The sequence below is a fragment of the Medicago sativa genome, chromosome 3 (genome assembly GCF_051527215.1).
Source record: "Medicago sativa cultivar Bolivia chromosome 3, Bolivia_mono, whole genome shotgun sequence".
NCBI lineage: Eukaryota > Viridiplantae > Streptophyta > Magnoliopsida > Fabales > Fabaceae > Medicago > Medicago sativa.
Window position 1 is genome coordinate 88,925,287 of NC_140751.1, and position 16,078 is coordinate 88,941,364.

Consider the following 16,078-nt stretch of genomic DNA (forward strand, 5'->3'; position numbering starts at 1 on the left):
CAGTTTCATAGAGGGGTGTTTGTTTCTTTCTTTCATGAGAAGAGATAAAGTAAATTATAAAAGAAAAGAAGATTAAAAATGAATTTGAACTTGATAGAAATGAAAAGAGAAAAAAAAAAAAGGAGTGTGCGTTTTATTCGTGAGAGCATAGGAAACATAATGAATTGCTGGTGATTTTATGGATTTGTTGAAGAAGTTGAATATTACTGGGCAATTATGCTACCAAAATATTAGATTTATTGAAAATATGTACATCTATTTAAAATGTCTAACGAATATGTATTTTGTCAACTCATCATACATATACATTTTTCCATTGGAAGATCCCATGAAATACCATAAGTGAAGGAATTTGAAATGGCAAAGGTTATTTTTTTTTGTGCATGAAAGCTAATCACATTCAAAAACTAAAATTTAAGATGAAAAATTAAACAAATGACACTCAAAAAATAACGAAACAAATCATCACATTAGGCTAGGATCCTACAATGGATTGTATTATCACATTAAGCTAAGATCAATCACATAAGTGAGATTCACATCCTATCTTCTTTCAAAGTCTTAAGGCATTATGTATATGAGTCATTTCACTTATATGTTTCTCACATCTACTCTTGCATACAATACGGAATTTTAACTCACACTTGATACATTAACATCTCTCCATTAAGTGTTAGGATCTTTGTGTCTGTAGTCCACCACCAAGAACAACTCTCGATCCCCCACAACGTCGAACCCGGATGTGATACCACCGTTGGGCTTTCTGTAGGAGCCTACGTTGATGTAGATCGACAATTTGGATAAAGAGAAACCACACAAGTGATAATGATACAACCAAAACTCCATCTAAAATTTTAAGTAACACCTGATACATCACAATATTCCCTCCATCAAATATAACGACATTCTAGCCCGTGCTTGGCACGGGTGTCCATGCTAGTTGTCCACATTCATGCAATGCCTATGGCCAAAATGTCTTGAGCAGTATACCCCACATATTTGTTTAATACTCGTAGATGAATGCTCTTCCGTTCCGGGAGGGAGGGAGTTAATTCACTTTTAAGTGGGAAACTTTGGATCACTATCATGCGTTTGATCAATCGTGTGCACCACTTGTTCTTCTCTTAAATGTGAAAGAAACATCTTAACACAGCAAAAAGAAGAACTGCCACCAACGCAATAACGCCTCCTTCAAAATAATCCAAGACTTTAAAATACAGGAAAACACGAGCTCTTAAAAATGGTTTGAAATTAGTGAATACAAAAGATTGTTAAAAACTTACGTAAAAGACCAAAAATTGCAAGGTTCTTTTTCTTTCGGGAAAATAAGGAAACTTTGGAGAATAAGGGGCACCCTCCTGTTCTGCCATCGTCGGAGCAACTACATCTATTGACGTCCAAACCCGACTGTGGCGTTGCGCAGCAGAGGCGAGTGCATTTGGCCTTTCTGTTTTAATAATTATAAAATAAGTTGTTTTTCTGAAAAGCAAAGTGTTGACTACATGGAGCATTTTGAAGTGTGCAATGAATCAAATGGAGCAGAGTGAGCGAAAGTTAAGTAATTTTCGCGCGCTAAAGTCAAATGATCCGGGTCCATGTCTTAACTAGTGCTCGACATTTTCTTTGTTATATATAAAAAAATGCAAAAAATTACAATATTTAATATTTTCATTGTTCCATTTCTTATAATCAAATTTTGTTACAGGAAAATGCTAAAGAGTGTCCCTGAGGCCTAACATAGTTAGCATAACCCTTTATATTAAATTCCTTCAAGGGCACTTGTTAGAGTTTTAGTGTGAGAAATAAATACTTTCTATTTTAAGGAGGAGTCTAAGCACCAGTTATTTACACCATAATTATTGGTCACTTACCAGCAGAGATTCCAACATGTGAACCCCCAACAATGCAGTCAGTTATCAGAAGCAGACAGTTGACAAGTGCTAACCATGAAGACAAAAATGGAATAACTTTTTACTATAAAAAGTAACAGTAATATCTATTATAAAAAAATTGGAACATAATGTAGATCCCTCTTCCAAAATAAGAGTTGTCCTCCTCTCTCCCTCTCAAACAATTCCTTAACACAAAAGGCAGAGATATGTCAACATGATCTATAAATAATTGGGAATTCCCTCAAGGTATAAAAGAAAATGAATCAGCTTGCCTAAAGGGCGCATGATTTTCCTATGCACTTCACCAAAAGTTTAATCACTTCCTTTCTTGTAAGCCTATTTTTATACCTTCTCAACTGATTCGGAGGACACAGGCACCGCAGCATAATCTTGTGTTTTACTGGTAGGAAGGGAAAAGCTACGGCGCTCCTTACCCCCTGGCTTAGAAGAAGCATTGCCATACCAAATCATTCCCGCAATTGCAATTGCCATGCCTAAAACAACATGTAGATTGAGGCCCTCTTTTCCAAAGAAAATGAACCCCATGAATAGGACCAGAATAGTCTTCATATGGCCAAGGACTTGGAATGATACGGCCGTAAACCTACCAATGCAGATGAACTGGCTGAGATTTGTTCCTACTGCGATAGTGCAAGACAGAATGATGAACAACTGCAGACACCAGGAGCAGATCAGCTTAATAATAGTTTTCCAACAGTCAAAACAGTAATCATGGTTGTTTTTATGAGTGAAGGTACAATGCACAGTTTTAAAGTTGACATAAATGGGTATGCGTATTTGGATCCTCCCTTTTTTCTAAGGTGAATGTCAGTGTCATTTTCAGAGAGAGAAACAGGCAAAAACGTGCAGACTGCAGAGTATAAGTCCATGCACAGTAAACAGTTTCTCTCCACAGAATAAATTGTGTTTCTAAAAAATGAGTGTTTGTCCTATGGCAAAGGATAGGACCCAAGTTGAAAAATATAGAGAATTATTACTAGAACTTTACTAGATATGGTTCTAAGGTATGCCAAGGATGGGCCCACACAAATTTAGTATGTACTGTGAGTAACTAGTTATTCATTAGTACAAAATGTCAAGTATGCAGAGCTTTTGTAGATTTATAACAATGTATAGGTGTATACGTATACTACTAAATATATCTGGCATATGACTCATGCAACATCATAACCCCAGGAAATCATTGTAGAAGCAGAATTGGCAAATCAGGGTAGATAAAACACGAACCTTCCAGAAATTATATATGGGGGGAGCACAGGATACATATAATGAAACGAGTATATGAAACTAAGTAAAATCTTCATCGCAGGAAGCTCGCAAAAAAGTAATTTAAGAAAGATTGTTTGTCCACTAGATTTGAGCATGATAACCAGACCTCATAGATCTTACGTTCTTAGTAGAATATTGCTCATAAAATGCAAGTGTTTTTAGGCTAGATTGGTCATATAAGAATATGAAGTACTTAATTCACACTACTTCAATTAGATTGGATATCTAAGTGAATTTAATGATTTGGCTAATGTCCCAAGCAGTACAGGTTTATACAAAATACATAAATAATTATGTCCACTTTTCAGGATTACTTTCTTTACTAACATTATGGAAGAAGAAGATACTGTTAGCCGTAGAGAATTCTCTACATTTGTGAAGAATGAACCTCCACCTCTTCAAAGAGACTTAAAAGGAAGTTTTACATTTCAAATTAAAAAAATTGATGGGCATGAATGGAAGTTAACTGGATTTGTTACAACACCTACTTCAAATGCTACTTACAGTCTTCTCCTAGACAACCAGCAAATTTGGACTTTTGAATTTGATATACTATTTATAAATTTAGGCTGCAAGCAATGCATACACGACTTACAAATTGAAAACCGAGTCGGTTGTGAAGTAGTGTGAATTAGTTAAGCTTAAACTAGGCTATAGTAAACCTGGGGATCAATTCTCAATATTATTTCCACGCAAGCACACATTATACAGGACTAGTCCCTAAGCTTACAAGTTATTTTAATATAGTTCAAAATTCTTCACCTATGAAAGAAAGGGCAGTCTAAACCTTAGTTATATAAATAACTTTACGAGTGTCTTCTCTCATAACGGAACATTAAAAAGAAATAGAGAAACTTACAGTGGATGTCAAGCCATAGTCGTATGCGTCAACTCGTTTGTTTGTCAGCCAATAGTCCATAAAGGGGCCTACTAGCAGTAAACTTGCTGCCTGTGCTGGTGCAGTGTGGCCCAACAAGTTAAATGATCCAATAGAATATTTCCTCTGAAGAAAATGCACATACTGCACAAATGTAACATAAAATATCAGCCCTGTAAAACCTAGAGCACGAGAAGCCCAAATAAAAGAGGAAGAGTTCGAAACATGATAAACATTTATCAAAGACTGCTTATGATGAAAATGGAGAGAAACAGGAAAGTTTGTTGAAAAAGGCTTCCCAATTTATCACATTTTAAAATCTCTAACAAGATGATTAATTCTTACATGCATGCTTATTTCTTATAAGCATCATGAACCTATAAATGAATATATTTACTTATCTTGAACAGCCTTGGTGACATGGAAATCAAATTGATCAGTTTCTATCTCCCAACTAAGATTCAGGTTTGATATAGTGTCAGAGTGTTACTACTTACATACTGCTGCAGTGCTGTGCTACAAACTGCTATGACAGCAGCTATGAAACCCTTAGCATTGACGCTGACATCAGTGACTGTACAGACCGCAACACCAGCCAAAACCAAGATAATACTAAGCTTTGTATCCCTGGAATATCGCACATTGTCCAATACAACCTCTAGGAGACAAGATACTGGGATCATAGTCAGCTTAGCAATCTGACAATTTCATTTCAAAAGGAAGAACTGTTATAAATGCTCATCTTTTCAAACAAAGTTTAAAATTTGATAATCAGCCAAAAGCCCAAATTTTACCTGATAGAAACCGACAGAGTTCCACATTAAACTCACATTCATGCCAACAATGGAGCAATTTGCAAACAAGACAAATTTGATGATATCAGATTTAGGAAGATGAGAGGTCTGGATATATCCCAGCGATTTAAGAACGACCGTCAACAAGGTTGTTGTGGCAAAATGCATTCCAGTTAAAGTTGTGGCTGCATAATAAAATTATAAGATATAGAAAGTCAGGAATTTAGCATTTCGGTTCAGAAGCAATTCATAGCATTACAAAGTTAATATTAGAAGAAAAGATAAACCACGTTATTATTTGGTTGGGTAGTTACTAGTAATAGAAGAGATTTTTAACTGATCATCTACTGCTATTTTCCGTACTTTAAAACTGCAGTAGCTGTGGGACGTATAAATTGAACAGTAATACTTCAATAGTCAATGTCAAAACCAAAAATCACAAGTTGCTTCAAAACGCTAACCTAGCGAAAAGTCTAAATGCCTATCTCTGATATCACAACAAACCTTTTGGAACGGGAAAAAATCGCACATTTCCCTCAGATTTTTGGATTGAACATCACAATTACAAAAAGTTTGTGTAGGTCGTAAAACATCGACATACAATCTGCTAGCATACCTTCTTCTCAGGTATTTCTTTCTATAGCGCTTTTTCGCTCTATAATATTGCTTATAAGGTACAAGCATAATCAATGCCAATTTTCCCTATTGGCATTATCAACAACTATAAATATAATGGATGCATTTTTCAAATCCGAGGAAAAGTTTAGTTTATATTGAACACAATCAATTACTGCCAGATACAGTACAATCGACAGCACATGTTAACTTAAAGTATTATTATAATTTCTATAAAGAGAATGAAATAAAATTGTGGAGTATACTATTGAAAGTCTATATAACAATTTTCCACCAACAACTGTATCAAATACCACCCTTTAGGATATTTTCTACGTGGTTATGCATATCAAATTTCTAGTCCATCAGGTTATTATAGAGTAAGCACAGCAGAATCAGTACCCCAAAGGTAATGCAAGCAAAGCTATTTAAGTTGTACAATCTGACTGAATATAAAGTGAAATATACACATAAAACATCAAGTATATTATACTAAAAAGGTTTCACCTTTTTCCACAAAACGAATACATGCATGTATCATACCAAAAAGGAAAGCACAAAAGTAGTACTTTATTTTTTTCTTGGGTTACCATGATATTGGTACGAAGTTTTCACCGCTGCTTAGCAGTGACTAATCTCCGTCGGGAAACCCGTGGGGCACACAAGGTGGGTTCTCCCCCTCCCAACCGAATTTTATCCATACACGTGAGCCAGGAATCAAACCCCTGATCACATGCTTAAGGGGTTCAAGTCCCTTACCACTTGGACCAATCCATTGTTGGTTGAAATTAGTACTTTATATCCAAACAATGCATGGATAAAAAACACTGCATTTTTAAATGAGAAATGATATCTGTATAACCATTTTGTGACAACCTTTGGACAACCGTCTCTCTCATATTCTCATTGTGTTCTTACCCTCTTTCTTCATTTTTCTCTCTCTATGTTTTTTTATCAATAAGAGAGAAAATGAAGGCTGTCCCAAAAGTTGTCACAAAAAGGTTGTACAAATATCACTATTCTTTTTAAATTAAACGACTAACCAACCAAGATTCAAAAGCGGGTAAGAAAATGGAAAAAGTCATGACCCATACCAAAACTAAAACCATATGTGGCCATCAGGGCTTTGTTCACAAGGATTATTCCCACAGACGTAACGACGTTAAACAACCACGATGCTGCATCAAGGGAAGCCTTCCTATCACCCTTGCTTGCAGATGACATATTGAACTAGAGCTTCCAATATTCAAACTGGATTTTTCACTGGCTGCACCACAAGTTCAAAAGCGCACGGCTTTACCTGTATGGAAAAAATAAATCATCAAAAGAAGCTCACATATTTCTATAAAAGCGAAATCCCCAACCCACTCCACAAACGATTTTATTTTTATTTTTTAGGAAAAAACAAGGATCTAAAACTACATAGATTTTTTTCTTGATTGTAAAAGGACGGGGCAAAAAAAACACTACCATAAACAATTAGACCACATCAATTTATATCCATATACATATATACAAGAACATTGTGAACAAAGGAACACAACAAGAAATGAGTAAACAACTGTTTTAGTCCTTGAATGTGCGAGGTCCTGTCACTATGGTCCCTAAATGTATCAAAATTGCAAACACATCCACAAGTGTCTCATTTATTAGTCATGTTGGTCTTCAAACCTATTTGACGTAGTCAAATTAGTTCTCAAATGTGTTTTTCGTTGGTCAAATCAGTCCATTAAATTATAAACAAATAAGGCACTGGGGACGTGTTTGCAAATTTCTTAACAGATAATTCTTCACTTTTTTGGTCAAAACATCTAAAAAACTAACATTGAAGTTAACGATGTATAAATTAAACTCCAATTAACTACAATCAAATCAAAATCCAATCAATAAAACGCAATAATCAGCAAAATGAAACCAGAATAGCACAATTTTCATCAGATCCATCAAGTCAAAACAAATTATAGCAGATTTGAACTTCAAATTAAACCAAAATCACGAAGTTACAAATTTACAATAACAATTACAAAGCTAAATGAATAACTTGACCAAAAAGTAACACAATCCAAAACACAGATCCACGATCCCTAAGAATTAAGAAACCATACAAATCTCTAATTCACAAAAATCATAAACGAATTCACGAAAAAACTTCAAGAATCGGAGAAACAAACCTGTGATGTGTGAAGGAACTAAACGACTCGGCGTTTAGAAGAACGCGACGTCGTTTTGGTTAGAGAGAGAGAGAAGTGAAAAATGAAGAGATTTTAGTTTTGGTTAGAGTTTGAATGAGTTTGTTGAGTTGCGGGGGGGTTTGAGTTTGGTTTTAAGGAGTTGAATTTAAAGGGTGCTTTGCGTTGAGTAACGTCCAGATTCAGAGATCGAAGAAATGTGAGTTGCGGGGAAAGCAGAACAAGAAATTTGTGAGTAAACGGTATCTCTTAAAAGAATATTACTGGTCAACTTCAATGCCTGCTTCTTGCATCTCAATTAGTGTAATAATTCACTAATTTAGGCAAAATTATTTATGCATTAGTACTACATAATTAAATAACCTTACTCTTTGGGAATTTTTTTTATGTCTTTGATTACTTCTATTTTACTCCCTCCGTTTCAAAATGAGTGTCGCTTTAGCCAAAAAAATTTGTTTCAAAATGAATGTCACTTTCAGTTTCCAATGCAATAATAATTTTTTCTTTTCAATTGTACCCTCCAATTAATACTCTGCACACTACTTCCAAAGTATTACTTTTAAAACTAACCAATAGTTAATAAGGATAATTTGGTAAAATAATCATTCTCTTTCTTTTAATCATTGCATTTCTTAATATGTGTGTAAACACCTAAAACGACACTCATTTTGAAACGGAGGACGTATTTTATTTTAGTAAATGATTATTTTAGTCTCCACACCTCGCTATTCCAAAGGTTCTAATTCAAAGATTAAATACAAAGTAATATCTGAATGTGTAATTTCGTTATCAGTTTAATCTCTGATATTAAAAACTTATGTTAACTGCTGAGTTGACAAATGTTTTGTGCTGACATGGTATATGACGTATCACAGGGATTAAAGTGAAAGTAAAAAATAATCATTTCGGTCCCTCAATCAAAATCAATATCCTCAGATTGAATCTCAAATTCCAAATTCCCTAAATATCTCATCTAATTCCCTCTAGAAAACAACTCCTAAATACTTTAATTTTCTTTAATTTTCTGTAATTTTCTTTAATTCTGTAATGATTTGCATGTAAGCCAAAACACATTCGAATTCAATACTAGTACATAATTAAATAACCATACTTAGGGATTATTTTTTGTCTTTGATTACTTTTTTTAATCACCACTTAAACTCTGACACATAGATGCGACATTTCATACTCGAAGTTAGAAGAATACGTCCCAACTGAACAGTTTTAGTATTGTCAGTTGAACTAAATTTTACAAACATTTTTAATCACTTAATTTCTAGGAAAAATGTTGTTGATTATTGAATATTGATTACATTACTATGTTTAGTATGGAGAAAAATGATATTCGACATCTCTGATTCAAAATTGAATGAAAGTGTTCCTTTTAACAATTTTGATGTTGCCGATTGAGTTATACTTTTACATATATCTTTTATTACTGTAGACAAAATTACATTCGTCGTCTTTTAATTTAATTTCAGAAAACGATTTCATCCTTTGTTTTTTTTCACATCATCTTTGTCATTTTGAATATGAATTTTCAAACATTAAATCTAAAATTCATATAAAAATATGAGTGAAGAATCATAGATATAAACATAAAGAGTTTATATCGAAATAAAATTATAAATTTGAATCTTGAAAAATCATATGCAAAACGGTCAAAAGAAAACAAATGATGTGGAAAAAAAATATAATTTTGACATAACTTTATTATTTTCTTAGGAATTTTTTTTTTGTCTATTATTGACTACTGATTACATTACAATGTTAAGTATGGAGAAAAATGATAGGCTATCAGAATATAAAGGTAGGCTAAATCAAGGGGGGGCCCTTTTAGTGGGATATTTAATAAGTGTTGTTTTCATTTTGATGTGTGGTGTGAAATTTGGCCTTGAATGTCATTCAGGTCATTTTTAGGTCATTCAGCCATACCTTTCGATGTCTCTCTCATTGGGGTGTATTTATCACCATTTTTAGTCACCTATGAGAAATTTGTATGTCCTTTTCTTTTTTTAGGGGGATCAGAGTAATTCACTAATTTGTCTGATTTCTCTTATGGTTAGTCGTAAATTTTTAAGGAAAGAAATTACCGCACTTGTCATTAACGTTTATTTATCGCAATTTCCATAGTATCGCATAATTTCTTTCTCAATTTGATGTAGTAATTGGGGAATCAGAGTAATTCACTAATTTGCCTGATTTCTCTTATGGTTAGTCGTAAATTTTCAAGAAAAGAAATTACCGCACTTGTCATTAACGTTTATTTATCGCAATTTCCATAGTATCGCATAATTTCTTTCTCAATTTGATGTAGTAATTGGCGGTATTGAGTTTTTAAAAAAATTTCACATTACGTGCCTTAAAGTATAGTATATGTTAAAGTTTTTAATGTGCAATTTCTATCTTTAAAATTCATCGAACAGATGATAACTTAAATACATTAAATAGGCTCTTTATTTCTAAATAGAAATACTGGTAATTGTAAAAGTAAAAACCTTCATCCTTTTTTCATTGCCAAACAAAAAATCCTCCAACCTAACGGAATATATTTTCATAGTTACTTGTTTTTCAATTCTTTTCTTGTGATTAACGGAATATCATGTGATGAACAGTACAATTACCACAACGTAATTTTTTTATCCTCTTTATTTATTTACAACTAATACGAAATTCAAAATAAAATTGGAGTCTAAATCAAATAACAGTCAACATATAATTATTTTTCTTTTACCTTTTCATTTTGCTAAGTCACCCCACAATAATAGTATATAATTTTGCATTTTCAAGCCTCCAATATATAAATATTTTAACTGAAAGGCACATGCCAACCTTTATCAAAGGATTCCAATCTACATTATACGAACTAGTTTGGACACCCGTGCCAAACACGGGCTAAAATTTCGTCATATTTAATGGAAAGAATATTGTGATGTATCAAGTATTAGTTAAAGTTCCTGGGAACTTAGCTCAGCTGGTATGGACAATGCATAATATATGCAAGGTCCGGGGTTCAAACTTCGGACAACACAAAAAAAAAAAGTGTCATTTAAATCTCATCATTGGATAAAATATTGGAGGTCGAAGAACAAATAAGTGGAAAAAAAAAAACTCATATACTAAAGTCTTAAAATTTTGGATGAAGATGCGGCATCATTCTCACTTGTGTGGTTGTTTTTTCTGCAATGTGTCGAATCACACAAGTGTTGTCTCCCCCGTAAGTCCCAATGGTGATATCATATATGCTTCAACATTTTTGGGGAGCGGAAGTGCTTCGTGGTGGTGGATCACAGACACGAAGAGTCTCATATTTAATTGAGAGATGTTAATGTGTCAAGTGTGGATTAAAATAACACATTGAATGCCATATAATAGATATTGAACAATATATAAGTGAGATGACTTATAATGTCATAACATTTTGGATGTAACTGTGATGTCAATCTCACTTGTGTGCTTGCTCTTAGTCTAATATTATGATACAATCCAATACAGGTTCCCACCAAAATCCCAACATCAATATGATTTGTTTTCTTAGTTTTTGGGTGTCATTTGTTAAATTTTGTATCTTAAATTTTAGTTTTGGGATGTCATTCGCTTCCATGCAATTTTTTCATTCAACCTCTATTATTTTAAATTTCTTCAGTTTTAGTCTTTGGTCCGATTTCACAATGGAAAAATGTAGACGTGTTCTACTAAGTTGACAAAATACACTTATTAGATATTTTAAATTGATGTGACATTTTTTGAATGAATCTATTATTTTGGTAGCATGATTACCCAGTAATTTTCAACACCTTCAACAAATTCATAAAATTACCAGCAACTCATTTTATTCCCTATACTCTCACGAATAAAGCACACACATCTTAGTTTTTCCCTCATTATTTATCTCTTGTACACATTCCTTTTTCATCTTCTTTCTTTTTCTAATTTACTTTCTCTTTTCTCTTGAAAGAAATGAACAAAGACATCCCTCTATGAAACTATCACCAACCACATTTTTTACCATGTTGTGCCTTTGAGCCTATTTGATTATCAAATCATATCACAAATACATATAGTCTCACACCTTAGGGATAGACGTTAATGTGTCATGTATGATTTAAACTTCTACATTATATGTAAGAGTAGATAATAAGCAAACATATAAGTGATATGACTAATATATCCAATGTCTTAAGGTTTTAGGTTTAAATGTGATGTGAATTTCACGTGTGGGGTTTCTCTTAGTCAAATGTGATGATCAAACTCATTGTAGGCACTCTAAGAGCTCCGAACATCATGATGAACTGTTTTGATAGTTTTTGAATTTCATTTGCATAAGTTTTTTGATATTAAATATACATTTTTGGATGTCATTTACTTTCATTCAAATGTTTTTATCCAACCTCTATTATTTAAAATACCTTCACTTTTGCTCTTTGGGGGGATCTAACAATGAAAAAATGCATGTGTTTTGCTTAGTTGACAAAACGATATTTTAAAATTATGTGACATTTTACAACTGAGTCTTTTTTTTTTTTTTGGGTGAAATAACTACTCATAAATTTTAACTCCTTCAGCTAAACTATAAAATTACAAATAACTCACTTTATTTTCAATACTTTCACGGACGAAACACACACTACTTTTTTTTTCCAATCATTTATCTCATTTTCAAATTACTTTTTCATATTCTTTCTTTTTACAATTTCCTTTCTCTCTTTTCATGAAATTTAGAATCATAAGCCTCTCTCCATGAAATCACCATCAATCCACCTTTTTAATCATGTTATACTCCCTCCGTCCCGGATTAACTGAGCCATTTGCTCATTTCACACATATCAAGAAAAACGTATAAATGAAGGAGAGAGAAAAATGGTTTTAAGTGATCTTGTTAAGTATTGGTGCATTCTCCACTATTAGAAATACAAAGTGGAATATATTGAATGGGAGTGATGAAAGTAGTATTAATTAGCATTATGAAGAGAAAAAAGTAATTAATATTGCATTGAAAAGTGAAATGGCTCAGATATTTTTGGACAATTTGTTTTTGCAAATGACTCAGTTATTATGGGACGGAGGGAGTACCTCCGCCTGACCTTATTTGGTTATGTCACCAGATCATAGACGCATAGTCTTACAATTAAGAGAGATGTGTTAATGTGTCAATTGTAATTTAAAGTTCCACATTAGATGCAAGAGCAGATGTTGAGACATTTATAAATGAGATGACCAATATAAGAGTAGATGTTTAATTTTTATATTGAATTTAAATTTTTTGTTGTTGTTCGCTTCCATGTAATTTTTTTTTATCAATCCCTATTATTTTAAATTTCTTCACCTTTTTTCTTTAGTGAGATTTAAACTTAGAAAAACTCTAATGTGTTATGTTTAATTAACAAAATGCGTGCTTATTAGAAATTTTTAAATGTTATTGTGTTTTTTTAATTAAGTCTAATTTTTGGATAAATTAATTACTCAAAAATCCTGAACTTCTTCGACTCACTTTATTCTTTATAACCTCGTGGACAAAACACAATTTTTTTACAGGTATCATTTATCTCAATCTAAAAAAAAAAAATCTATTTTTCTTTCTCACTTCTCATGAAAGAAAGGAACCTCTGTTTGACTTTATTTGACTATGTCATATATTTACGGACGCGGGAGTCACACAATTGGGGAATAAATGCTAATATGTCAAATATGAGTTAAAGTTCTGGAATAGTAGATGTTGAATAACATATAAGTGAGATGACACATATATATGTGCCTAGATATTTTGAATTGAAGATATAATATTAATCTCACGTGTGTGATTTCTCATAGTCTAATACGATGATACAATCCAATGCAAGCTCTATGGGAAGCACAAACATTATAATTTTTTTCCGACAAAACATTACAATGATTTGTTTTGTTAGTTTTTTAGTGTCGTTTGTTTATTATTTTATCTTAAATTTGATACTTTGAATGTCATTCGTTTTCATGCAATTTTTTTTATTCAACCTTTATTATTTCAAATTTCTTCACCCTCTGAACCCCGGCCACCACAAAAAGAAAATGAAAAAGCTAGTTATGAGGTGTCAACATAGTTGAGAAGTCGTAACTTTCTCTTGATGCTTTTGCATTTTATTCCTTTATTAAAAAAAAATTTAAAAAAAAATCATCTTTGGTCTTTTGTGGAATCTCATAAAAGGAAAACATAGATGTATTATACTAAGTTAACAAAGTACATGTTTATTAGACATTTTAAATTGATATTTTTTTTAATAACTCTAATATTTTGGTAGTATAGTTACCCAGAAATCTCCAACTTATTCAACAAACCCATAAAATTAATCAACTTATTATTTTCCCTTATTACTCCTCTATGTTCAAATTTCTTTTTCATCTTATTTCTTTTTCTAATTTACTTTCTCTCTTCTCATGGAAGAAAGAAAAAAAAATCATCTTTGAAACTGCCACCAACCCACCTTTTTTACCATGTTGTGCCTCTGATCTTATTAGGCTATCTCACCAAGTCACAAATACAAAGAGTCTCGCACTTAAAAAGAGATGTTGATGTGTCATGTGAGAGTTAAACTTCTAGGTTGGACGCAAGAGTAGATTTTAAGCAACGTGTTAGCGAGATGACCTGTAATGTCTCAAGGTTTTGGATCAAAATATGGCGTCGATCTCATTTGTGAGGTTTCTCTTAGCCAAATGTGGTGATCCAACCTATTGTATACTTCCGCAGAACTCTGAACACTATGATGAATTGTCTTCTTAGCTTTTTTTTATGTCATTTGCTTGGATTTTATATTAAATAAAAAAACTATTTCCATTTTTTATTTTATTTCAAATTCCTTCACATCTGGTCTTTGATGGGATCAAACCATGGAAAAACGCCAATGTGCTATGATGAGCTGAAAAATGCATGCTTATATTGTTTCAAATTCCTTCACTTTTTGTCTTTAGTAAATGAGTTACATACGTATGCAACAAAAAAAATGTACAAATTTTGATATTGAATAAATGAAATATTTGGGAATGCAAATAAAGGTCAAGGTTTCAAATTTAAAAGGCAAGAAAGTCCGCATTTTATTTTATTTTATTTTTACAAAAGAAAGTCTGCATCCTTATTTACTTTGAGATACATGTTGTCGTATACATTTGCGTTGAAACCATTTGATTGTCATTGCTATTGCTATAAATACAATAATGAGCTGTTAATTGATATTATATATTTCTTAAAAAAATGTTTCATTAGAAATATGATATCGCATATTTACATGTTAGCATAGTGAATGATGACGCAATTGAATTTTGAGGGAAGAGAAAATTTAGTTTTGTACAAAAATTGAGACCCAAGTTGCTAAGAAAAATTAAAAGCACTTTTTAGTTTCAAAAAATAAAGCAGAAAATTTAGCCTCTATCTCACTATATGATTAAAAATATTTTTTCAGATTCCGTGATTAGATCTATGCGATAAGTTGTTAGAACTTGAGTATATTAAACTTATATAATTTAATGATATTCTCATGTTCTTCAATAATATTTTTTCTTTTAGAATTTTCCAAAATTTAGTCTTCATAGTTTGAAAAAACTAATTGAGGCTTTTTAATGACTACTATAGAAATTTAAAATTGACAATTTAAATAAAACAATTTTTTTCTGATAATTTTTTTATGTGAGTTGGACTCCGAAGACTCGTCTGGATCAGATGACATCTCTCATGATTCAAAAAGTATTTAAAAAAGTATTTGCACATCACTCATTGAATAGATTATCATGATGGCAACAAAAGTTGAATCAACAACTTCCTTCAAAAAAAAAAGTTGAATCAACAACTTTGTGGTTGAGTGAAAAGAGTGGTGAGTTGTGAACTTTTTTTAAGCTTTTCTTTATGTACTGAACCTTTGTCATTTATTTGAATTTATTTTTGAAGGAAACATTTATTTGAATTAAAACACATATAATTAATTTCCATGTAAATGATAGTGTGTTATAATATTCACATCAATGTATTTATTTAGATCCGTTAATTTAGTATGATCAATATTCATTGCATTGTAACATTCTATATTTTTTTCTACGACTTTTAAAAAAAACTGTTCAAAAAAGGTACATTTTAGCTTTAAATAAGATATTAAAAACATATTTAAATTGAATTGATTTGAAATGTTGGTGGACTTTTTTTTATGTGAGATGTTGGTTGGGTTTATCAATTCCTATCCAACCATTCTTATTTTATTAAATACTATTAATATGATTCAAAAGAATTTAACGAATCAATTCTTCTTATTCTTACTTCTAATATATATGACCAAAAAATAATTGGGAATTTCCTTTTACATATTTGATAATTGACTAATATATAGCCAAAAAATAATTGAGAATTCCCTTTTACATATTTGACAATTGGCTCAACTTAAAATTCCAAAAAAAATAAAAATA

The 16,078-nt window shown here is 31.9% G+C and overlaps 1 protein-coding gene across 1 annotated transcript; it reads right to left on the reverse strand.

Annotated features, from left to right (window-relative positions):
- Positions 1-1,947: 1,947 nt before the first annotated feature.
- On the reverse strand, positions 1,948-7,879 carry LOC146941616 (UDP-rhamnose/UDP-galactose transporter 6-like). Its single transcript, XM_085755438.1, has 6 exons — positions 7,640-7,879; positions 6,563-6,768; positions 4,854-5,038; positions 4,557-4,757; positions 4,042-4,203; positions 1,948-2,564 (listed from the first exon to the last, which is right to left on the reverse strand). The coding sequence occupies exons 2-6, from the start codon at positions 6,690-6,692 to the stop codon at positions 2,235-2,237; spliced, it is 1,008 nt and encodes a 335-aa protein (XP_085611564.1). The 5' UTR covers positions 6,693-6,768; positions 7,640-7,879; the 3' UTR covers positions 1,948-2,234.
- Positions 7,880-16,078: the final 8,199 nt, after the last annotated feature.

Bases quoted from the DNA above. Each gene is read 5' to 3' on its own strand.
- LOC146941616 (XM_085755438.1), bottom strand. From the start codon at position 6,692: ATGTCATCTGCAAGCAAGGGTGATAGGAAGGCTTCCCTTGATGCAGCA. The intron at 5,039-6,562 runs GTATGGGTCATG...TTTATTATGCAG, and splicing joins CACATATGGTTTTAGTTTTG to CCACAACTTTAACTGGAATG. The intron at 2,565-4,041 runs GTAAGTTTCTCT...TGGTGTCTGCAG, and splicing joins ACTATGGCTTGACATCCACT to TTGTTCATCATTCTGTCTTG.